Here is a 25658-nt window from a genome sequence, read left to right on the forward strand (position 1 = left end):
GGTGTACCTATAGAAAATGGGTGACTGTTTGTCACAAGGGAATCTGTCTGGGGTACTGCAATGCGTTGTAAATGGAGAAGATGCGAATTAATTGGTAGCCACAAGAATTGTTATGAAAAGGGTGCAGCAAAAGTGCATCGTTAATAATAGTAGTTTTAAGAAAGGGTGAAAAAGGACGAAGGAAAGGGATTACTTGAAAGACGATATTCGAGCAAAGTGTTGTCGCGTGCGGTACAAATAGTAGTTTGAAAAAGAGATAGACGTCCTTCGAAAGCGGCGGTCCTTCCAGGTCCTTCCAACTATAAGACGCGAAAATAGAATCTGAAAAATTGATGGGAAAGAAGTCTCCTCTATGCCTGCTTCTCAATCTGAAAACGTGTACATTCCGGAAGGGAGAGACCAACTGTATTTTCCAAACAGACAAACCAGCCTCGCCACTACTCCTTAATTAACTTAACGAGCAATCTACAGGGTTGATTACAGTTGTTGGACCGCGATGTAACTCTGTTCCGAGTGGAGACAGGAACGAATCCTGGAAAAAAATTTTTCATTGTCTAATGACTCCCATTATCCCGCGACTTCCTTTCCGAGTGCCCTTTCAAAATTGCAACTACGCTTTCTTAGACTGAAACAATCCCACAGTCTTAACAGAATACAGGAAAACGAAAATGCCGAAATTAATATCGCCTCGCTCCTGAAATCGTAGGATGCAAGTTTCGAGCAGTGAAAGTTTGAAAATCGGATACCTCCCCGAACTGATAACATCGTAACAGTCTGTCTGCAACGTTGCCAGCCATTCCGCGTCGATATCCACGAGCAATAATATTAACAATAATAGCAATCGCATCGGAAGAAAGTTCATCTCGGTTTTATTTTCATCCGTCCTACGACGGATCGATGAGCGAGTATCGATAAATTTAGAACCCTTTCTCTGCGCTACTCTTCGATACGCGCGGCGGGGATACGTAAAACGAGAAGCACGAAATACGTGCATACGGAACGAAGTCCTTTCGTTTTGCATCCGTCAGCGGTGTCGTTCCTGTTTGACGTGATATAACTGATCGCACACGTGACTGTATTAACACGTCAATATGGCGTGTACAGCGGAACAGTGTCGTAGGAGAGTGTATACGTATACGCTCGAAATCGCTCGGGGATTTTTCTGCACGGCACCAGTGAAAGGGAAAGATACTACCAGTTCAGGAGGCCTAGATACCCGAGATCTGTCTATCGTGTATACCTCATTTGCATTCAGCAAAGTTCGCGGTACGATTTGGAACGTTTGGAAATTTCCGTCCGCGACGAAAACTTTTCCATACGCGAGTACAAACGGTTCCTGAGTCGATACATAAATTGACGTTGCAACGTGCTTGGAAACAATTTCTATTCCCTTTGGAAATGGAGAAGTGGATCTTTGAAAGCCACGTCTTTATTCGTGTCACTCGCGAGGGACTACTGTTGGAGCATCGAATCTTCTATACAGGAAATGCTACAGGGGGGTAGCTGAGACGATTCTGAACCACAATTTCCTTTGCTAAAATGTTATACGGTGCTTCGTTTTCGAATTATTAGCGAAAGAGCGTCAACCAATCACAGCGCCCGAGTAGCGCGCGCTCTCAGTTGACTGTCTACGCGGGTGCTGCGATTGGTCGGCGATTTTTCGTTAATAATTCAAAAACGGAGCACCATCCGACATTTTTGCAAAGGAAATTGTTGTTCGGAATCGTCTCAGCTATCCCCAATTTTCAGTTCTTACGCTAATTCTAAGACACCCTGTATATTACATCTTTGGAACTAAATGGAGAGTTCTCTGGTTTAACAATCTTTGCCAACAGTTTTATATTTCGAAAAAAAAACATGTTTCGTAACATCAGGAAAATATCAGGAAATTTTGCAACTCGAGAGGTTCCCTCTCGATTTCGTTAATGTTCGCCACGTGACCGCATCGATTACTGAAAATCACCGTGCCACTCAATTTATGCTTATTCATCTCTAATCAAGAATCTAGAAAGTATAATATCATTTACGATAATCATTTTCGTCAATTATTCGAATCGGTTAACGACGAGCGATCGTGAAACATTTCCAGCGCTCGGATTCGAAGGGAAGCCTTATAACGTAGAAAGTCCATCATTTTTCTCTGGCCAGGGAATAATGGAACGTCCCGGGAGCAATCTGGGCGCGATTCATCTGCTAGTGATAAAACAAATCGTAAATTTCTCTTACTTTCACCCTCGCACCTCTCGCTGCGCGATTACATGCATTGCTACTTGGGAAGGAACACGAAGAAATCGACGCTACGATGTTTCGGAGTATTTGAAATCAAATGCACAGGCACAGAATTAATTTCGATGCTTAACAAATTGACGCAACAATTTCCTGCAGTATCGTTGCAGAATAATCGCGAACGTTCGCCGATCGATCGAAGAAGTTTACCGATTAGAACGGATCGCTGCTCGGTGTCCTTGCGAAACTGGTCCAGGAGAGTTCGTTGATTTTCTTCGCTCCGTCGCCGTGTTACGAGACCCGCGATTGCAAATTAATCCGTTTTCTCCGCGAGGAATCCACGAAATGGTCAACCATAAATCGCTAAAGTTCGCGATATCCTCCTCGCGACTCGGATCCAATTCATTCTATTACGTTCGTCAATTACGATCCCCACTGAGCCGCGTGATACAATTTACTTGATCTGAATTCGGCGAATTGAATTGTAGAAACGAAATACTAATTTCACAAAAGGAATTCAACGAAAGCCGTAACGGAAGTCGCAGTCACGAGACGCGATTCTCGCGGGCTGATTTTGGTGGACGCATTTCCGCGTGTCGTCGCGGAAACACGCGATTCGAGCCACGAAACTAGGAACTTAGGCGCGTACGTGTCTTCATTTTGTTCCTTCTTTCCTGTCGTATTAGAAAGCACCGATGCGGCGGCAAAAAAGACTGCGACGATGCTCGGACATCGTGCTCTCGGGCCTTTCTCTATTTACTGGCAGCACCTCGAGTGGCCCTACTGGCCATTCTTATAATGGAGCCCGTACATGAACTGCCCTTTTAGCCCTTATTAAACAGAGACCGCGTCCGAGTAGACCCGTCGACTTATCCAGGTTTTACTCTATTTAGGTGGCCTGTAAGAAAATCGGGACCCAAACATTGGAAAAGAGGTCCGAAGAGGTTCGAAAGAGAAGAGCAGTCGGCAGAAGCGTATCAATCGGTTAGGATCATATTCGTCGTAATCACTGCTCGCTCGCCGAGTGTCAAGAGGTAACAAAGGTCATTCGATGTTACACAGGTTGACTGTAATAGAAAATAAATTGTTTCAAGGCACTCCTATTTAATTTTCTTGTTCGAAACTTTCTTTTCTATCGCTAAAAGTAAGCGAATTATTCAGGTGGGCTTTCGAGTGCCTCACCTTGTACAATGAGGATCGTGAATAAATGGACCTGACCGACAATGCTCCACGACCTCGGAGGAAGAAATAGGAGGGGCATCGATGCTTGTGGATTACAGAGGCCTCCAGAGCGCCGTAATTATGTTATTGTCTCTCCGTGATTATGCTCGTCGGCGCGCGTGCTGTGTGCCCCGTCATCGCTCTTGAATAGCTCCCCAGCGAAGATCATCACCTCTATCCGAGCGCGAATCTCGAAGGAATTTAGATTCAACCGCGATAGTTTCGCGAAATGAAGCGTGGCGCCACGTGCCGTGTTTATCGCGGTACAATGAATGAGTGTAACCGCGCGCAATTATTCCGATTATCCTCTTGCTGGCATTCGTTAATTGTAACACCCACGAGAAAACGCTTCTCGCCATTTTGCTTTTTAAGGTAGATCACGTACGATTCAAGATCGCAGTGCACGTGTCTTTCTCTAATGTTGCGAATTATTACTGGAATATTTGTAAATGTCAACTTTTTCTTTCGTTTCAAATTCCTTCGATCCCATTTTTCTCTATGGCACCTGCTCAATCGAGATTAATGCACGATAGAAATAGATTTTTATTCCTCCTACATTTGTGCAAATATTGCAAAGGTGTGTGTAGTGTGGTTTGTGCCTGTGGAAGAAGATCGAGAGAGGAGAAAAGGAAGAGAGTGTTTTCGTCCTGGACTTGCTATAGAGGACTCGTCAGTAGCTTATATACGAACGTTAGGCAGGACCGAGCACTTGTGAGAAACACGCGGTGTCCGTGTCCCTCTAATGGCGACGACAGGAGATGCCACCACAGGTGAAATGTATTAGGTTGTCCCAAAAGTTTCTTTCGCTTTATTAATAAGTAATACATGCGCGATAGTTTGTTTTATGTTACATTACTGAATTGTGCACGATTCATTTTGCTCCATTACTGTTACAACATGAATATCTATGAAATTAGATTGTCTATTTATATAAACACGACCACGTAACATAATTGAGTGCATCTCGCGAAAGAAATTCTCGGGACAACTTAATAAATGGACGTTTCTTTCGCCGTTGAAACCGTTTTCAAAACGCGTCATCAACTTTCACCCCGACGGGGGACGTGTCATTTAAAAAAGGCGCGACTGCTTTTACATTCCTCGCCCACAGTTATTGAATATCTTCTCCGTAACGAAGATTCCTAGCGCCTTCCTAGCGCCTTCCTAGCGCGATCCTAGATCCTTCTTTTATTCGACATGCCAGTGTCCAGCGAGTAGAAGACAATTCCGCGTCGCGTTGGCTTGCTTTCCACTGTTTAGATTTCGAGCGCAGTTGACGTCATGGGTTGTTGTTTTTGCTGAGGTCGTAGGCGTCGAGATTCATCCGCGTCGCGAGGCGACAGGTGAGCCGAGAGCAGGAGAGAGAACGGAGATGAAAGAGGAGAGGCACGCGTGCAAGGAAAGGCCAACGTGCCATGGATGAGCAATGAACTTGACCGGAAGTGGGTCAGGTTAAGTCTTCCTCGAGCTCGGCGAGCATCGAGACGTAATCCTTCGAGTATGACTTGCGATACAATGATTTTGTTATCGCGAGCCAATTATGTCATTTTCGGAACACCTTTTAGCAACTAAAAGTTGCACAAAGAGTAATTAAATATTTACTTTACGTTTGGAAAATATAGCATGATTAATAACTGAAAATTAATTTCTGGCAATAGCTGAATTAATGAATAATATTTGTTTAAAAAATGTTCGAGAATATGATTTTTCTCTAATTTCTTTCATTCTTTTTCGATGGATAAGAAAGCTTGAAGGGGATCGGTTGTCGCGCGTCACCAGAACCGTTTCGATATCCAACGACAATAGTATCGAACGTTGATACTTTAGACAACTCATATTCACGATCATTGCTTGAACAAATATTACTAATAATTAATTTAACCGTTGTCAGAATATTTTGTCGATCCGATCAATAGATATTGAAATATTTCACGTCACTTCTGCGCACGAAAGTTTTCAAGTACGAACTTTCTTCTACTTTTTAAAATCTATCTTATACAATTATCGAACCGTGTTCGGCACGCATGCGTTAACTACGCGCGATAACAACCTGGCACGTGATAGAAAGTGCAACCTTGAATTAATAAAAGTGATTTAATTATGCGCTGTACATACAAAAACACAATAAAAAGATGTACAAATACGTTCGGCTATATAATATCTTCAGCTTTAATTAAATACTGATCAGGAGAATCCGAGAGCTAACATTCCAGCGGTAATTAACAAAGTATTGACGCGGCGAGGTCAGAATTTCTCCAGCTATCGCGTTAATTAGGCCACGTCTGTAATTTTCGCGGAAATCCTAGAAAGGTGGTGACGCGTAGCGGACGGTCGCGAACGCTTTTGCAAAATCAATCGTCGTACGCGTATCGAAGAGCGTGTAACCATTGAAATGGCCCCCGATCGAGAGTTGTTTCGCGTTACGAAATCATTGTTTGGGATCGTGCGACCAGCGGTGGCCGACGTGTAGCGAATCCGCAACGAAATCCTTTTGTCGTTCGATCGCGCGCAAACGTTTCGTACGTGGCTGGTACCGTTTGCTCGTTATTGAACGTAACACGCGAATTCCGTGTTCAGATTTTTACGTTACGTTCGACGTACCACTGCTTCGTTTAAGTTTATCGCGAAGCACGTGGTAAAAATATCGGCTCTCTGTATCTTCGAAGTATCTTTATCGGGCACGAACAAAACACGCAACGAAGTGTGTCAATTAAATGGAAAAAATGGAAACCGAACCGAAACAACGTCGATAGGTCACGGTGAAAATTGTAGAGTAAACGAGAAATATAACGACAAGGAAGAGGGAAGTATTATGCACGATTAAAATAACGATAAGGTCGTTATACCGTCGTCGATTCGTTAGCGAATCTACGGGGTGTGTTCTCGGTAACCACTTCAGGAATGGATTCAGCTTCCTAACGATGCAATATAACTTCGAAACAAAGCGAAATAGGTCACGTGTTTATACGAACTTTGTGGATTAATTTCCAACGCTGAATCCATCTACGAACCTGGTCCCACCCGTGAGATACACTCTGTTTACTGGTTTATTTAAAATATGTGGTACGTCTACGACGACTTCCAAGCGGCTTTCTGGACGGACAGCTTTCACTGATCCTCGCTGCCTCGTATATTGCACACGTTCGTCGTCGAGTGGCGACGTTTGTGCAAATTAAAATATAACGGAGTACTGACTGACAATAAAGCGACTGACAATAAAATTTACAATTTTTATATCTCCTAATGTATCATCGTGAAAGTGTTATCAATGGATTGGTGAGGATTTCCCGATGAAAGCGAGTTCAAACACGACCCCATTCGGTCAACTTTTAGTTATACGCAATTCATAGTTCTTTCAAAATGGCTGCCAGAACGTCAAACTAAAAGTGGTCCAAAGTGGGTCGTGTTTGGGGTCATTTTCATCGGGAGGACCTCACGAATACATTAATAACACTTGCGTAGGGATATATAAGAAAAAAAATTTCGCGCCCAAATAGGGTCGTGTTTGGACTCTCTTTCATCGGGAAAATCTCACGAATCCATTGACGATACTAAGATACCATACGAAAGCGACAAATTCTCATTTTTATAAGCGAATGATTCCTACACTTAATAAAATTACTACCCTTCCTGCATGGACAGATACAGAACGTAACGACTAAATACAACTCGTGCCTCGCTGCAAGATCAATTCAGCGAGAATGAAAAATATTTTTCTTGGTTTCTGCTCCGTTAAATTAAATGGATAGAAACGATATCGGTCCCGTATCTGGGACGTTGCTCGACGAAGGCCAACGAGCACGTCTTCGTGATTGTCGCGATCTCTCAAATTACTCGATCCCGCGATATTACGTGTAAATAAGAGGCTATGTAATTCGGGTCGTTGGGGGGTCGAGATAAAGGTAACTTTCCCCGTTGGAAATAAAAAAAAAACGTAGAATCGTACGATTCACGGAGGTGAAGCGTGTCTCGTGGGAAACTCGACTGGGCAAGAAGGCGGAACGTGGACCGCGATATAGGTCAGCCAGCGTAACAATGCTGAACTTTAGCACATCCGCGCGGAATCGATCCGCGGCCGCTGCATCCCTCTCTTCCGCGATGGGGACCAATCCAATGACATACTCATTAACCCTATAGTACTCCAGTGGGGTCTGACATTCCCCGGTCGACAAATATTGCTTTACAACTGGTGGAGAGAGCTCTCTGCACAGGTTTCGAGTAACCTCGCCATGCACGTGTCAACGTACTCCCTCTTAGAACACTGATGAACGAAATTCCTGATTGCATAAATGTTTCGTCAGATAGCGGAATTCCGAGACCACTAAAATCCATATGGATGCACTGGAATGACATGCACTGACCCAGGTTGAGACTCGGAAGATTCGTACTAACCCCTTGCGCTACGCTGAAACTCGGAAAAAGCAGCGAGCCTGAAACGTGATTTTCAAGTTTGCCCCGAAACATCATCACGAGTCACCCTCGTGATTTTCAAGTTTGCCCCAAGATATCGTCACGAATCAGCCTCGTGATTTTCAAGCTCGGCATGAAATGTTCATCGCGAGTCGGACTCGTGAAAATAGTGCGATGTAACAAAAAATAGTGCAGTTAATTTCTAATAACAATACATAATACAACACAGGTCGAGTTTCCCGAAAAAATGAATTCGAATTACAGTCGAACAACGTTCCCATTCGGTTTCATCGCCGCTCCCCTTGGTAAGAGTCGTTCGAGCGAAACGCGAAATTCGTACGGCGCATCGGTAAGTGGATCGCGTTACGCGAAACCTTCGACTTGGAATTTTAATTCGCCGTTGCGTCACGCGTTGCGCGAGTAAGTGAAAAACACTGGGAAATAACAATTACGGAAACGTTGAGCGCGGTACGAGGCTGGCTGGAACGCAACGTTTGACCTTTGCCGTTTTCTTGCCGTGTATTCTTTCTTACCACCTCCCGTCTACGCTTCCCAGTGGTACAACCTTTCCCGTTTTAACGTGGAATAATTTACGGTATCGAATGGTTACGCCCCCGTCTTCGTAACTTCAGTTTCCACGAGGATACTCGAGCAAACGACGCGGGAAACTCGTTGGAAGGAGCTTATCCTTTACGACGAGCACGTTTGGAATTGACTTTGTACCGGATTGGGAGCAAGGGACCTCCGTTTCCACTATGACGTGCACAGGGTGTCTCGAAGGGTCTCGAAGGGTCTCGAGAGTTCTCTAGTAATTAGACAGTTTGTGTATTTTGTAATAGTTCTGTTTTGCGTTCGTCTATCCTGAAGGATCAGGTTTTACAGATTATTAGATACCAGGGTGTATGGTGCCTGGTTAGAACGCTATAGGTACTTGACGACACGAGGTTATTCGAAAGTCGTATTAATACAACCTCGGGTCAAAAGTGTTCTGTAAATTAATCCCTTAAGGATGTTTAATCTATACGAAGTAAAAACGACAAAATAACTTAACTTTTGATCGGTACCGAAAAAAAATTAATGAAAGACACTCAAAGAAGAAAAAGTCTACCTTGGCGGAACTCGATCAAAATCATCTCAGGAGTTTGGATCAATTAATCCTCGATGTCTCGGCGAAACAATGCGCTGATGACGATGGAAAGGGTTAGGCGTTCCCAATGAAAAAGTGTTCCGTAAGCAGAATATGGGTGTTCCTGTTGCGTGTGTGCCCATACAAGCTTGCGCTTAATAATCGTTAGGAATTACCCATGGGAAAGATCTCGACCCGGGCTGGTCGGCATTTCACGACACAGATAGTTTAGACGAGATTAGAATTGTATCAACGGATAAGCTTGTAATGCCAACTGCGCAGATCTTTACGATTTTCCGATATCTTCGCGTGACTGGCATTGCCAAGTCGCGAGAAATGCAGTTGCAACGATATTTCTATCGCGCAAATTTAATAACAAAGAAGATATCGAGACAGAAGACAAAGCGGGCGTGTGTTACGTACAACGTATGTTAAGATCGATTTACGAATAGAAATTGTTTGTATTTCGATCGAACCAAAATGAAGAAAGAAAAATCATTTAAAATTCGTCCCTCGTTAATTCAGCCAACAATTCCGAAGAATTACGTGAAACATCCTCGACGAAGTTGAACGAGTCTCTCTATTCAGAAAAATTTCTTTCTAAGAATTCGGGCCACAGTTACTCGACGAACAAAGAACGAACGCAAACAATTGGCCAGTGATAGTTGTTCGCCGACTTTCCTCGAGTCTCGGTGTCCCACCTATTTGTTCCTCCAGTTCTCTGCTGGTCGCAACGTCCCCCCTCCCCGTAAAATCTTTTCTAAGAGGGCCCGCTAATTTTCCTTATCGAGCCTCCCAGGCACTTTATTACCGAAACGTGGCGTGGCATCGAGGTCACGGCCAATGGTGAAAGTTCCCTAATCGTTTCCGTGGGACGGTCCCTCGTGGAATGGTACGCGCAAGATCTCTGAACTGCTTCTGTTCAACGCTGGAACTACCAAACAAGTCGAAGCTGTTCTTCGAATCATTCGATCGTTAACAGAACCTGTGCTCAGCTTCGAGTAGTATCAAGTAGAATTTGCACTATTAGGATAGCCATTGCGCTATTTTTAAGGGTCTGACTCGAGATGAAAGTTGTGGGCCAAACTTGAAAATTATGAATCTGAGGGGCGATGACAATTTCAGATCAAACTCGAAAATCACGAGTCCGACTTGCGACGGAAATTTCAGGCCAAACATTGCAAATCATGCGTCTGACTTGTGACGACGATATTGAGCCAAACTTAAAAATCACAACTCTGACTCGCGATGAAAATTTAGTGCTACCATCGATATTGCAGCTGACCATAGCGTTAGCGACGTTTCTAAACAATTTGTATAAATAAACAGTTTCCTAGAACCTCGATTCTATCCCGATGCAATCGCAGACGCGAATAAATTGCGCGAGTAAATCCGTAAGAATTGGTTTGACGATCGTACAATGTAGAAAATCACGATCACGAGGTCGGCAGAATGGAACGCAGACCGATTTGTCGCGACGTTGTCCACTGGATCCGGATCCTGGTGGCGTGTAATCGCGAAAACTGGATCGACCAGCCGCGCTCGTAACTTTCCACTAGCCGTATGAAAATTTCAGCTCGCTCGGGTTAACAGGGCCACGCGCGGGAATGAAATAAAAAGAATCACCTGTTCAGGTTCCCGAGTCCGAAGTGGCCGGTCGCGAGATATGTGTACATATCTTCCTGTCGTGAAAGTTCCTCTCGGTGGCCAGAGCGTGGTCGTTGGCTCCTGAAATGTTCCTCGTGACTCGATTAAACCAATCAAAATATTACTTGTAAATATCATTATAAAAGAAATTATTGGTAGCGCGACTGGGACAACAGTGTCTATAAAGACTGTGTCTATTATTAGACCGAGTGGTGGAATATACCAAATTGTAACGACTTTAACAATAAATGAACTAACTATTAATTGTAATCATTGTAATTCATACAGTGACTGAGACTTTCAGCGATTCTCTGTGACTAATACCAATATTCGATATGATTAACAGTAATAAACACTGATTCAACGGTCACCATGTACACAGAAACTTAGCAAAGAATTTCTAGATATTTTACATTTTTTTCTTCCTGTCTCCCAATGTGAATTTCAATAAAAAATATGTTATCTTCGTTGAGCAGCGTGTCCCTTTCGCCTAAAACAGAAAGTGAAATGTCATTTAGTGAGAAGAAATCGAATTTAAAGTACAGACTTATCTTTTCGGGATGCTTTCTTCCGAGGTGGGTGAAGACCAGTTCTGGCGACACTGAAACGATGCTCTCTCGATGAGACCCAAATCTGAGAGTCGATCTCGACCTCGACTTTCACCCTCGCGCAAGGTCTAGGACACTCAGGTGAGCCGGATCTTCGTACCGTGAATGAAGAATCCTTTATGGCGTCGAGGAAACTGGTTTAATGGGGGCTCGGGCGTGTCTAGAGAGTACCGACTTCGCGAACCCCGCGATTATGGCATATTGGATCGCTGGAATGTCCGCGCGAGCATGAAAGAAGTACGAAAGTACGAATACCACTCTATGCTTGATATAATCGCAAATTGGTTTGCGTTTTCAGCTCGCGTCAATGAATCATAGTTCACGCGAACGACGTGGTTCGCCATACGGCTTGTGAAATCTTCGCGTTGTCCTCCATATTTTTCTCTCGATCGACTGGAAAATCAGGTCGTATCCAGCCCGTTTCGCGTTCGAACGTTCGCAACAAAGGAAATTGCGTCGCTGCCCTCGCCGAGCGTGCGTCATAGCGCGTTAGACAGACTCCATGCGGGTACAAAAAATCACGTGAGTCAGCGTCCCGTAGGTCCTGAACTCGACTTCACCAGCACCGAATCACTTTCACTGTTTCACCGTAATGGTCTTTAAAAGGACTATTTTGGAGGCCTGAAATCGATAATACTTTACGTAAATATTTGTTGGGAGTGAAAACGAGCGAAAATTTTATTAATTCTTTTCAGATGTTTGGAAGTCTATTATATCACGAGTTCATTGTATCATTTTTTTAGAATACCTTATAGCAACCGAGGGTTGGATAAAACATTCGTTACGCTTGGAAATTTAACGGAAAAGTTACGCTTCGATAGGATGAAACGTCAGGATTCCTGATGGGAAGGAGCCAGTCTGTAGGGGCAAAGAATCCGAGCCTGTTGGATATTAAAAGCTTTGTTTATTTTTAACTTTATCCCTCTTTTTATATTATGAATATAACAACGACTCTTATCACCCTTTGTCATAAGTACATTTTGTCGGCAGATCCTTATCCAAACAGGGATTTTCGAATAACGAATAAAATACACGAGACTTCGGTCGCGACGAACGTCTATCGAAGTGCGTCTAGAATAAAATGAAGTTTGCTAGGAAGAATAACAATTTTATTGACTGAAGTAGCATACGTTGAATTGAAACATTCTGACATGCAAATGGAATAATACAATATTATTATCATAAAGTATAAAAACCTCTTTATACACATTATTACTATGAACGATGAAGAAGTATATTCAGTCAGCCTGGCGATGAAGAGGACGATTACGTTCGTTAAATCTGAAAAAAATCCGGGGCGAAGGATGGCACGTTAAATACGCGGCTATCTTTCTTAAATTTAAGAGGAGAGTTTCGCGTACTTTCTGGGGGGCGTCTCGGAGATTCCCCTACCTTAAAAAAAAAAAAGAAAAAGAAAAGAAAAGAACGGAAAGTCAATGGAACGGTCGTACCCAGACAATTTCGATAAAAAGGAATGACCTCGGGAATGACTGTACAAAAACGGATCCGACCCACGTCGGCCGCGCGATTCGAAATTCGACGAACGTCACACGCAACGCGATAATTGACAACGACCACACTCGCTCGCGTCGTCGAGCTTCGAATCGCGCAAGGATGTCGATGCCGACGTGTGACGTCGACGTACCTAAAAAGAAGAAATCGATTCAAAGTATCACAAGTTTCTCACTTACTAAAAAAGTTCGTTGACTAGATGACAAAACGAATACGCCCCTCTTTCCCCTCTTTCTCTATCGTCTCAGTGTTCAGGTGTAAAATGCTCGGTGTGTTCGTGGGTAAACTGCCTCGCGCTTTAGGCCCCGTGAATCGGCGATCGGGAGAATGACGAATACCTTTACTTGTTTTGTACACCCTATCTGACCCTCTGAGGCGCGAATATGCGAACCTCCCGCACCGATGACAGATAAGATTATGGGGTAAGAGCACTTTTATGTAAGCTCTCCGCGAACTCACTGCGCGCACTAATGCTACACATTTTCACGTTTCGACGATTTCACCGATTTTACGTTATCTAACAACGGTAGATGGTACAACAACGGCTCGCAAACGAGACATTTGCGTATACAAAATAACTAGAATCACGATTTAAGATAAATGAAGGTGACGCTTCAGAGAGTCAAATATATCTCGAGGGATCCGATCTGTTCCAAAAATTTTTATAGGTGCGAGAACGACAGACGTAACGATTCAAACCTTGTGAGATCGTGGCGAAATTATAAGCGATCTGAATATACAGGAATTGTCGCGCCCAAGTGACAATTTGTTTACGTTCAGAATCCCTGAACCACATTATTGTCTAACGAAGATCATTGTAGTTATCGTACCCTCGTAATAATAATATAGATGCATCGGTGAGGTTCTCCCTATGAAAATGAGTCCAAACACGACCTCCTTCCGACAACTTTTACTTACATGCAATTCATAGTTATTTAACAATGGCTACCATAACGCGAAACTAAACGTAGTCCGAAGTGGGTCGTGTTTGGACTCATTTTCATCGGTAGGACCTCGTGAATACGTTAATCATTTTTGGGACATTCTGTATAATCAGAATTATCAAAATTTAACGTTAACCTATACTCCTCTCACGATATTGACGCAAAACGAAGGGCGGGGACGGAGTAAAAATGTTTTGGAACAGCCTGTGCATTCGCGGTGGGCGTAATCGTGACATGACAATGAGAAGATCGACGACGAGAGAATCGAAAAAGCGGCGTTCAAAGATTCGGTTGTTAGAAAAGCGAAGAAATGGATCGGCGATATCCCTCCTTCCCTCTTTCAGCTTTCTCACCGGCTGGCACGAACCGTGAAATCGCGGTTAGGAATAATTAATACCGCGCGTCGCTTCCCTCCTCGAGCATGTTCCTCGCATTATTTAACAGTTTGCAATCTCTAGAAAAAATTGTATTCGCCGAACGCTTTGAAACGTACCCAAGGGAACACATCGCCGCCATTTTGGTTGCGCGCTTGGACCCGAGCTAATTTTATTCGACAGTCGAATAACGAAGAGCGTTCGTTCCATTATGTATTCCATTATTGTTTTTATTTGGCTGTATTGATGTGGTATTTCGAGTTTGCCCGGGTCTGCGTGCTGTACGCAACAACCACGGAAGAAAAATAGCGCCACGGAACAACCCAGTGGTACCAAAGGGATAATATACGATTTTTCGGTACGCCCCAAAGGTTCGTTACACGGTGTCTCGCAATCACAACATCGATAAATCGTCGATCTAAATTTCCCTTGGCCGACTAACGCATACCTCAGCCGCGACGTCCGCGATAAGACTACGAATATCACTTTCGCGACAACGCGAGCCCGTAACCATCCGGAAGTGGTAATAAAATATACGGAAGTAACGTGGTCGCCTTCTTTTTTTTCTCTCTCTCTCTCTCTCTCTCACTCTCTCTCCTTTTTGTTGCGTTTACAACGACGACGGGGATTGCGCAATCGCATAGGAATAAAGTGGCGCGAAAAAACGGTAGTGTAATATCCAGAACGAAGAAAGTCACAGAGAGCAGTCCCTGGAACGTTATCTAATCGACGACCAAGCCTGCGACCGTCGTCGCGTGAATAACAATGGCAATTACCTTTATAAAAATAGTAACCCTACTCGCCGAAGAAACTTTTACCTCTATCGTTCGTTATTTTCAACCGCGCCGTTTCTTCGGCGATTTCTTCTTTAATTTTCAACGATGGCTACACAACGTATTATCCGAGAAAGTTCTACGACGAATTCGTAACATTATTAATCTTTTTAGGGGGAAGATGGTTTGATATGTTCCTTATTATTCTGAAAACGCTTCATTGTACTCTGGACTATGCGGATACGGTCCACGTAATTCGTTCGATTTCATTGTTTTTGTTGTCACTGGAAAGCTCGACATTTTTCGTACGGACGTGTACGGTAGCTACATGGTTCTTGTCTGTTCTGCGATCGTTATGTTCAGGTTCATTCGAAGGTCACTGTTTGCTAAATGACAGGCAAAGAAGATTATACAGGGTGTCTGAGGGTAGCTGAGATGATTCTGAACGACAATTTCCTTTGCAAAAATGCTAATACGATGCTTTGTTCTTGAATTATTAACGAAAAACCGCCGACCAATCGCAGCGCCCGAGTAGCGCGCGCTCAGCCGCGAGAGCATAGCTGTGATTGGTCGACTGTTTTTCATTAATAAACGATACACCCCATTTCCGGCTCTTACACTAATTATGGAGCACCCTGTAGAGCTGTATACAAAGAATTTACAATCTACTAACGATAAGTACAATAGAATTGAACATATCACGTGGTCCGTCCTGTGTAACGATAACAGATCACGTTGAAATCACCGACAATCTTTTGACAGACTGGAAAGACAATCGACACCCTCGTTGTCGGTGACTCGAACGCGACCCCCAAATGGTTATTAAATGTTTCATAAACGAAGACACTCGCTTCATCCGCATTCTGTGTCGCCATGCTCGAGGAGATCGCCTAACGCGTGAACGTGTGCGTTGGAACGAAGAATTCGATAATTATTAAACACTATTAAAGAGAATAACATCGGGACGTTCCCCGACGGTAAGACTAACATTTCGTTTCACGAACGACGAATAACCATCGTAAATCGAACCACAGATGGACAAATATTTATCTAGACGAGATTTCCGAACGACGAGTAAAAGATTAGTTTCGCAAAAATTGCGATTCCATGAATGAAACGAAAGCTAACAACTGGCTGATCGAGTGAACGTAGAAAGTGAACAAATGTTGGCCGTCTATGGTTCCCATACGCGCGAGACGTTTTATTCGTTTACCCGTCGCCCCTGAAACGGAAACAGCTCGCTAAGCGAATTCGCGAGACTGTCGCCCGAAACAACGCTATTTGTCTTTTTCATTTTAACTTCTTTATCCCTTTATATCTCTTACCCACTGGTAACGATTTCTTTGTTTTTCATTTTGTTTCTTCAGCAGCTATATCTACGACACCGATGGACGAAACGGATCGACGAGGATAACCCTAGGCGGGAATTATTCTCGCGTTTGTTACATAATCTATGTTGCCTCTTCTCCGTCGATTATTGTTAGCTAATCCATTGCAATAAGAAAAAGGAAGAAAAGAAAAGATACGCGCGTTTCCCGTTTGTTTCGATACGTCGGAAACGCGCTCGTCCCGTTCGAACGGGATATACTTTCAGAAACGTTTTGTCGACTCGCTTCTCTCACGATTCGCCTGGCAGGGATGGGCAAAATAGTTATCCACGAGAAAATCTGGAGTGATCACAGAAGACTGTTTATAGGTTACTCCGTAAAAATTACAATTTCAACTGCGAGATCATTCGAAATTTTACCGATCGAATGCACCGCTACACTTTGGTTTTATTTGTAAATTGATAGTCGAATAGAATGTTGCCCAGCTCTGCTGCTTGGCTTGCCGACAGGGAGGTCAAACGCTCCGAGAAATCACGTTTATTTCCTCTTCTGGCGCCGCTGACGTAAGTTTATTTCTTCCGTAAACTCGTCTCGTGGGAATCTGCCGTGATTTCTCGGAGTCCCAGAATGGATACATACATTTCTGTCGCGGAACGTTCGCGGGGCAAACAAATACGAACGAAACGGAGGTTTTAGATTGATTCATCGCGCAAACCAACGCAGGATAACAAACACGCGATACTGTGACCGACTTCCCTCTCGGCAACCTTATCACACACGGATTCGTCTTAGCCGACGTTGGCCCAACAGCTCCATACTGCTGCGTATTTTTTGTGAATAATCCGATCTGATTCACAATCGTATTTCGATATGATTACCTAGATGAAAAGAAAAAGAAAAAAACTAGCAACAATTTCTGCGTGGTATGACCCGGCGAAATCGTCAAACGAACGTGCGAAATTTACAGTTTCGAATATCACATTGTAATCTTTGAACCGTCGGTGTAAATATGTAGCGTTCGATTATAACAATTTTAAGCGATTTCGACATCGTATATTTGTGGAGAACCAGTGGCGCAGCGATCCCTGGTTATACGCAAGCCCGTCTTAATAGTATGGTTGAATCTGTTTCGTTCAGACGTCGCAGATTAAAAAAAAAGGACCCCTTAATTTATGAGACTCCTGGGTAATGCATTGGAATTCATTTTATTCAGACATGACAGATTAAAAAAAAAAAGATTCAAGGACCAATGGCAAATTTCAGCGAATCTCACGCACTGACATAGGGCCCCTTAATTTATGGCACCACTTGGTGAATCAGCGCATTGCGATTCATTTTATTCAAACAAGATAGATTAAAAAAAAATATTCCAGGGCCAATGGGAAACTTCATGCATTGACATAGGGCCCCTTAATTTATGGAGCCCCCGAGCAAGTGCCCAGTGTGTTCCTACATTAAGATGACACCGTTACACGAAACAATTTCTCTGAATTTCGCATAACCAGGAACCTCTGCTCCGGATACCAACGCGGAAGTCCTCCCGCGATTGGGAGGCGTTGATATTCGTGAACTGGACCGACCCTCGATACTTGTACACCGTGCAACAGTCACATCCAAGGCGTACCACGCAGAGGGGGTGTTCGTACTCGATCAGAGATAGCGGGAACTATAGTTTTCAGGCATCCCCTCTAGTTAGAACTCTACAAATGGAAACGTAGGTTTCTCAGTCCATGTCGATCACATCCGAATTCTCCGCTGAGCCCTTGCGCTGTCGCGGCTTCCGGCGCAGCAGGACGGTCCTCAGGATGCTCGGTGATCGTAGACCCGCGACTTCCGGCCGCGGGGCATTCTGCTACGCGGCCTTCTGCCTCTTCCTCTGCTCCCTCCTCGTCAGGTTCGAGTGGCCCGGGCTGCCCGAGGGACCGCTCTTCTCGCAGTCTGCCGTCGACAGTGGTTTCAACTCCCTGTCGAAAAGAGAAATCGTTCTCAGGGTGTGAAGCACTCGCGGCTATCGATTCGATCAACATCAATATCGTTGTTGTAGAAACGGGAGACAGATAAGTGGTGGAGTAATTGAAAGAGTGGGTTCATGGGCTTAGGTACATCGAAAGCAGGCTTCGCGAACGCAGAGATCAATGATGCAAACGTAACCCAGGCTCCTCGAATAGATTTTGGAACCAATAGAGTTCGGAATCCTAGAGCACGCGACCAGACTTTCATTGGTCCGTTGACATGCTGTTCTAAACCAGGGTTGTGATCCGAGGTCGATTAAGTAACGTGGTTTTACCCTAATCTTTCCTCCCTCGGTAATTTAAGGTTCAAGGCCCAGAACTTGGTTCGTTGTCGAAACTAGCACGTTCCTGATCACATGCAGTTTCAATGTCGCGACGATCTCAATTGGCCGCCCAAGATCATGTTCTCTAAGGATCTATATTCCTGTTCGACCTCCTGCCGGTAAGACAGAGCACCTTTGAAGGTTTCTTCGAAAAAGTAAGAAGCGACGGGCATTGAGTGGCCAATCGATCCTCGTTCGACCGAACTTGAAACGGGAAATGCAGTGACGAATAAAATGTGTCGTACATGACATTCCATCGTATAACACCGAACATTTACACAACAACGGGTAGAGATCAAGAATACGGTGCGATTACTTGTGTTTTGAACGTATGTTGTACTGCCGGATGTTCGATCGACTCGTGTCTGACTGTAACGTGTGAACGAGGTGTGTTTTGCGTGGGTTAGAGATAAGAAATTCAAACAAAAGATTAGAGAAAAGAAAGAATGTCGGTTCGATCATTCGAAGTAATCGCCGAAGGTTAACCTTGCGTTCATTAAAACGGCAAGCTATACTTTCGTTTTAAAAATACAATTTACCGTCTCGGTGGAAATTTCAGTCTTACCCAGGTTCTAACCGACGTTCGGATAGTGTCTTCTCAAAATTTCTGTTTATTGCCGTCCAAATCACTGGATCAGATAAAATTTGGAAAATGGCCATAAATGACTTGTTTTCGAAGGTGTTCTTTTTTTTTTTTTTAAACATAAGAGATTATTTTCAGTTAGGAAAATTTAGTGGATGTACTTATTTGAAGCTATCAAAAAGCAGCAGTGTACGTATACGTTCTTAGTATAAATCGCTGGTAAATATCGAATAGAATCGTTGTTAATCACGAACCTGTAATTGAGGAGCTCCTCGTCGTCGGGCACTCGAGACACAAGATCGAGAACCTCGTTGTTCGGAACGGAGTGAGGCCGTACGATCTTTCTGAAGAACTTATTGACTCCCCACGCCAAGATAAGGTATCTGACGGGGATGAAATACAGAACGGCGGCCGCGAGAATCACCAGCATTATGGCCAAGTAACTGAGATAGGGGACAGTGAAATTGAAGAGATTCTTCACCCTCTCGCAAAGGCTGGCTATGTAGCCGATTGAATTCTGAACGGTCTGGGTCACTTCCTGTATCGCTTGCAACCTTTCCTTCAGACTTTTCTTCTCTTCCTGTAAACAGATCCGTGACGACGCGTTCAAACCACTTACTCTACTCGAGTTTCGATAACAGTGGATAAGGAGTCAGCTATCAAACTTTTTTTATCGAAATCTTATCGAATCTTATCGAAAGTATTATCGATATATTCGCGAGGTTCTCCCGATGAAAATGAGTCCAAACACGACCCCCTTACCACAACTTTTAGTTATATGCAATTCATAGCTCTTTAAAAATGGCTGCCATAACGTCAAACTAAAAGTGGTCCAAAGTGGGTCGTGTTTGGACTCATTTTCATCGGGAGGACCTCGCGAATATGTCAAAAACACTTTCGTAAGGATATATAATAAAAAAAATGGCTGCCGTAACGTCAAACTAAAAGTGGTCCAAAGTGGGTCGTGTTTGGACCCGTTTTCATCGCGAGGACCTCGCGAATGCATTAACAACGCTTTCGTAAGAATATATAAACAAACAAATTTCGTGTTGCATCGAGCTCACCTTATCTTTGTCGTCGTCGTCGTCGTCGTCATCCCCCGGCGTGGTTGGACCGTCGTCCCCGTCGTCGTGGAAATGGGAGCCCGTGTGATGCGTCAACGGTGTGCCAGTTATCGCCGCGACCTGTCCGGAAATCCATTGATTCAGCCCACTTCCATCTCCGTAAAGCTGACGGAGTAGCGAAGAAGGTAGGCATGCAGCGATGCAGGTAAAGGTCGTCAAGCGTTCAACTTATATATACATGTTATGTGCATTTATTTGGGATCACTAGAGTATATTATTAAAGCAAGTTCGACGCGTAATATCGCGTCAAGGCGTTATCGTCAAGCGTAATATCAAATACAGGAAAATTCTATCTAGGTATATGCTATATAGGTTCGAAGTCTCTAAAAACGCATTCAGATATTATAATGAATATTCATTAGAAGCACAAGCTGTTAAAGGGGCGAGAATTGTGCTAAACCGTTGTACAAACTTGAAATACAAGAGGAAATATCAGGTTCAAGCTTGGGGGGATCTCAAACATTATGCTTCGTCTACCGAGGTGAGAAATTGTTAAAGATTCTATTTATACGCGTATCGGGTGCATAAAGATTGATTAAAATCTACGTTCATGCTGTTCGTATACCTCTACGATTCAAATTTTATTTAGCTCAAGGAGGACACCAATCTGTATTAAGTGGCGCTAATAGCAACGATAGACTTATTAAATGTGCACCGCAACCTTATCGAATAGTACACGGAAGTTCTTTTCTAAACAGTCGTTAACAATAGCACGTCTTAAGAAAAGAAGGTAATTGTACGTTTGCTCCAATCTACGCTTAATTGTTGCATTCGTTACCGGATAAGGATAAGGAAGCGCCGACGAAGAGACAAACGTGTGAATATAGATAATTACTTTGAAAATATAGAACAGTACGTGTTACAGAGGAAATCGTAAGCGAACTTTTAGATTAGAATAATAATTGTGCTATCTCGTGTACTTACCAGATAATATCGCAACAGAATAAGTAGCGCCGCGCCGGGGATCATGTAAGGCTCGAAATAGTAACAGCACAGAACAAAAAAAACCAACGCGATGACGCTTCTCATTTTACTCTCCCATTCCCAGCAGCTCCTGATCGCACAAACAAACAATTCATCGTCAGATTCGGACTGGCATCAATTTTAATCGAAACGAACAGGCGCTACGTTCGGGTAAATTTGTACACATCAACGTAGGAATTATCCGTGGTATGCGTTTTGATAAATATCCAAGTGCAACGCGTGATCGTAAATTTAGCATTTGAAGAAGTGCAAATTGAGCGTCGTTTCAGCATTCATAGCACGCGAAGAATATTTAGTAGGCGTTCGTATATGAATAGTTCATTCAGGACACGTATGACGCAATTGGTGACCAGGATCAAGGACGGTTAAAATTGAACGAATGAAGGACGTACTGAACGTATTTTCCGATGTCGATGAAGATAATGATAATGGCCTTCAGTCTGAGGACGTTGCGCAGGAAGACCTGCCTCTTGAACTTGATCTCAGGCTCCATGTATTTCGTCTCTTTGGGATTTAGCGTTCGAACGCAGGCCCTGAACACGTTCCACACGACGTTCATCTCCAAGAGGATTTGGGGCGAGTTCCCCTTGGCTCGACCTCTCAGCTTCTTGTCCTTCAACGCGTACCACCTCTTCTCTCCGTTTCTGATCCTCAACAACGGTATGGCGACCTTGCCAAGAAACTCTACTTTGTGGTCCCTGTCCTCGTCGTATACGGTCACCTCTAGCACCGAATTGATGTCCTTCACGTTGCTGAAAACGAGTCATTTATTCGTTGCGGAAACGTCGCGGACGCTACGATCGTTACAGAGGTAAAGGAGTGAAGCCAGGAGTGAACGATGGCTTACAAGGTGAAGATCTTCTGCCAGTTTGGAGCGAGCGTCTTGTATTCTGTCTGAGTCTGTAACCTGGCGTTCACCAACTCGAGGACGCAGAAGGGGTCGCTCTTTCCTCCCAAATCAGCCGCAGCCAGGCCCTGTGCTCTGAACACCTACGCAATTGCACGAAAATGACCGAGTTAACAACCGATATAATCAGTAACAGTTCTACGGGTTCAGCCATTCGTTCTTTTTGTTGAAAAATAGAATAGAACTCGTGCAATGGTAAACAAAAATAATAAACCCTCGTCGCTCGAAGCGTTCGCTGATACCGATAGCAACTATTTGAATACTCGAAGCCTTCCACGCTGAAGAGCGAATAACGGAAGAATGCCAAAGGAGATGCAAGTACCTTCACTGTCAGGTGACCAACGTCCCGTATCCTCTGCAGCGTGTTGAACACAGCGTACCTCTGATACAATTGCTCTCTCTCGCGTGGCGTTTCCTCGTGAGCGGCCAAGTCGCTGATGGTCTCGCTGGCCGTGGTGCCACTGATCGTCAACAACAGGAATATGCTACCGGAGCCGTCCTCGAGGTCACGCCAGAGCCGATGGGTGGTCTCCCGTTCCAGCGTCGCCAAATCGATCACCGTTCTACCCATCAAGTCGTCCTGGTGGCTCTTGTCGCGGTCCCAGACCGTCACCTCCAGCTCCTGGCCCAGGTACGGGTCCTCGTACAGGTGCAGGTCGAACTGCTCCAACCAGATCGGGTTCAAGGTCTTGTGCACCACCTTTGACTTGTACTTCTCTGTCCCCAGTCTTGGAACAGCGGAAAAACGCTGATCTTTTTGGACGTTCGAGCAAGAATTTCGACGCATTGGTTTGACACGTTCACGGCGGCGCTGCTATTTTTGTTTCTGGTCATGGAGCGGCACGGTGGTACACACCGCCGTGAACGTGCTAATTGAGGGAGGGATATAATAAAGGTGGCGAGCCTTCGAGAATCGAATGGAGCAACAAGGAAATAAAAATTCAAGACGGAAATTCGTTCGAGTAAGTGACGTTCAAGTAGCACTCCGAGTGATTCAGGAGAATGAATTAAATATCAGGCGTAAAGAAAGATATCTTATATAACGATGTACCGGCCCGAACAACCGAATGGTTTCTAAACAATTCACGATAATCGACCAGAGGCGTATAAAAGAAATATGTATATGAATGATAAATTTTGTTCAGGAATAGCCTGCTCCAATCGATACCACATGTGTTATATAATCAAGTGCCAATTTCTAACAACTTATTATTTCTCAACAATTTATGTCGCCTGCACGTCTAGTCAACGCTTCCAAACCGTCGATCAACATTGCCAGCGTTCGAAGGGGTTCGAAAGAACGATCCATAAATGAAACGGTGTATTTTTTATCGGATGCCAAAGTCGCGCTACAGATCGAACTTTTTAACTGGAGCACGTAACGTGCTTCTATCAATCGTAATGCAACCTTGTACAGAGATAAGTCAGACGCCGAGCGCCGTGTATATTTGAAGGGAAGAGAAACAGGTATGGCAACGGAGTCACGAATAACAGCGCGATAAATAATTCCGTACCGAAACTTGACGTAGGGATCCGACAGCCCGTCTATATCCATTGGGAGCAGATTCTTCGCCTCGACGAGAACAATCGTCACTACGGAGCTCCATATTTGAGACTTCAGACGTCTATTTACGTCTGCCAATCGATTGGTCCGTTGGAAGTACTGTAACGCAAAAAATAAGACGAGTAGAAGCGGTGGCCCACGAGGAAGAAACGAAACTACACTCGACAGGTAAGGTTTGTAAAGTCTGCATCGAAAAATGTTGACTTTTTTGTTCAATTTTACTACAATTATACAACTATACATTTGTATTATAATTAAATGGGATATTGCTAAATTAATTCAGCAGTGAAAACATTAGAATATTTGATCGCGTACTTTTAGAAAATTGCTGCAAACTACTAAGCGATTGATTTTCACTTTAACATAACATACAGTCAGGCCCATATTATTATTATTATTATTAAATATTCGTACGCTCTGTGTTTATCGAAAGAATTTGTTTAAATTATGTGATAGGTTTGATGTCTCCAAATAAATTTTTCATTATATATACAGGTGTCCTAAAAATGTCGGAGGTCCTTGAACGGGGTGAATCGGGGGGTGTTTCGAAACAACTTTTTCCTTAGCGAAAATGTTGTACGAGGCTTCGTTGAGGAGATATTAAGAGAAAACGGGATTTACCGTTAATATCTCCTTAAAGAAGCCTCGGACATTTTCGCCAAGGAAAACGTTGTCTCAAATCACACTGGACAGCCGCAGTAGCATGTATCTCCTTAACTTCAAGTACCTCCAACTTTTTTGGGACACCCTGTGTAAAATTGATCCGTGTACATGAAATAACGTAAAAAATAAATTCCGATCTCTACCCTATGAATGTCCTCCATTTTCTCCTTAACATTGTCCCTGAGCTTATCAAACAGATCCTGATGCTTGGCGTCCTTCGACTCCGGAGGGACCTCGACCTTCGCCGGACCGGAGTCCTCGACTTTCGACGGCAGCTCGGGCTTCCTCTTCTCCGATTTATCCGGCTTCGGAGAATCGGACCTCTTGGCCCTCTTCAGGATCTCAGCCCTGCCCTCCGCCCTCTGCTCGTCCTCTATCGTAGCGAACCTAACCTCGAAACTCGGAGACTCGCTGGATCTCTTCGCCGACTCTTCGTCGCGTCTTTCTTGACTCGCGCCGGGCTTGCAATGATCGACGATCCAACTCTCGATAGGCAACAGCCACGGATGCTTCTCGACGTTCTCTTCCAGGATCCTCCCCATGTGATCCTCCAGCATCCTCTCAACGGAGCCCATTTTCCTCTCGAACGAGGACTTGAGCGACCCGATCGTCCTCTTCTCTTTGATCTTTGCTGGCTTCTCGATCGACAGGCCCTCCACCGACCGACAGATCTTCGACTCGAACGATCCCGCCTTCTCCATCTTGGCCCTCAGGTTCTCCAGGGAGCTCCATCTTCTGGAAGATGGGTCGTTACGGATCTCCGCGTGCTTTTCAGCCGACAGGACCACGAAGAAATTACTTTCCGATGACACCATCGACACCTTCGCGGTATTTTCGTCTTTTTCCGCATTGCTCGATTTCTCCTCCTCTTCGGGTCTGTTTTCGAAGACCCCTTGATCGGCTGCCAGAACCGCCGAGCCATCGCGGTCTTCTCGGCCGATGAATGGCTTGGTTCTATTCGACGACTCTTCTGGAAGGTTATTTCGGTAATTACCGTGTTAACGATCTCGATCTCGATGTCCTCGAAGTAAAGAGAGGAAAGACAGGATTTCTTAATTTTTAATTGAAAAATACAGGTTGGTACAAGGTTTCCTTTTCTAGGAAATATTTGCTCGCAGCTCTTGTAAATACTCGTCAAATACTATGTAACGTTTGATCGATAAATTGGCCGATATTCAACTTGTGCCAGCCTGGATATCACGTTGTGTACTCAACGTTTACGCATCAACAGTTTCCCGATACTAATGTTGGCTGAGCCACGTTGAATATTTCATATATTAGCGACGCGGTAAATATTTCCAGTGACTCTGATCTACAAAGAGGACAAAA

At 44.1% G+C, this 25658-nt stretch overlaps 1 protein-coding gene and 1 long non-coding RNA gene across 13 annotated transcripts in view; one reads left to right on the top strand and one right to left on the bottom strand.

The window, feature by feature from the left end:
• The window catches only part of LOC128872274 (uncharacterized), a 20423-nt gene extending 16679 nt beyond the window's left edge, over positions 1 to 3744 (top strand). The window contains exons 2-3 of the long non-coding RNA XR_008456137.1: positions 3120 to 3260; positions 3388 to 3744. This is a non-coding gene — a long non-coding RNA (uncharacterized LOC128872274). The remainder of the gene's footprint in view (positions 1 to 3119; positions 3261 to 3387) is intronic.
• An 11170-nt stretch (positions 3745 to 14914) lies between these two features.
• Positions 14915 to 25658, bottom strand: part of LOC128884899 (multiple C2 and transmembrane domain-containing protein) — a 36764-nt gene continuing 26020 nt past the window's right edge. For 7 of the 12 annotated variants that reach the window (XM_054138565.1, XM_054138571.1, XM_054138568.1 and 4 more), the window contains exons 3-11: positions 24473 to 25299; positions 23617 to 23765; positions 22425 to 22830; positions 22043 to 22185; positions 21588 to 21947; positions 21136 to 21265; positions 20152 to 20316; positions 19342 to 19667; positions 14915 to 18133 (exon numbers count right to left, since the gene is read on the bottom strand). In XM_054138565.1, the coding sequence (XP_053994540.1) occupies positions 18022 to 18133; positions 19342 to 19667; positions 20152 to 20316; positions 21136 to 21265; positions 21588 to 21947; positions 22043 to 22185; positions 22425 to 22830; positions 23617 to 23765; positions 24473 to 25299 (2618 nt within the window). In that variant the 3' untranslated portion in view covers positions 14915 to 18021. Of the gene's footprint in view, positions 18134 to 19069; positions 19134 to 19341; positions 19668 to 20151; positions 20379 to 21135; positions 21266 to 21587; positions 21948 to 22042; positions 22186 to 22424; positions 22831 to 23616; positions 23766 to 24472; positions 25300 to 25658 lie in introns of those variants that run through there. The other 5 variants (XM_054138574.1, XM_054138572.1, XM_054138573.1 and 2 more) reach the window with 5 other exon arrangements.

Source organism: Hylaeus volcanicus, chromosome 2 (assembly GCF_026283585.1).
Source record: "Hylaeus volcanicus isolate JK05 chromosome 2, UHH_iyHylVolc1.0_haploid, whole genome shotgun sequence".
NCBI classification, from domain to species: domain Eukaryota; kingdom Metazoa; phylum Arthropoda; class Insecta; order Hymenoptera; family Colletidae; genus Hylaeus; species Hylaeus volcanicus.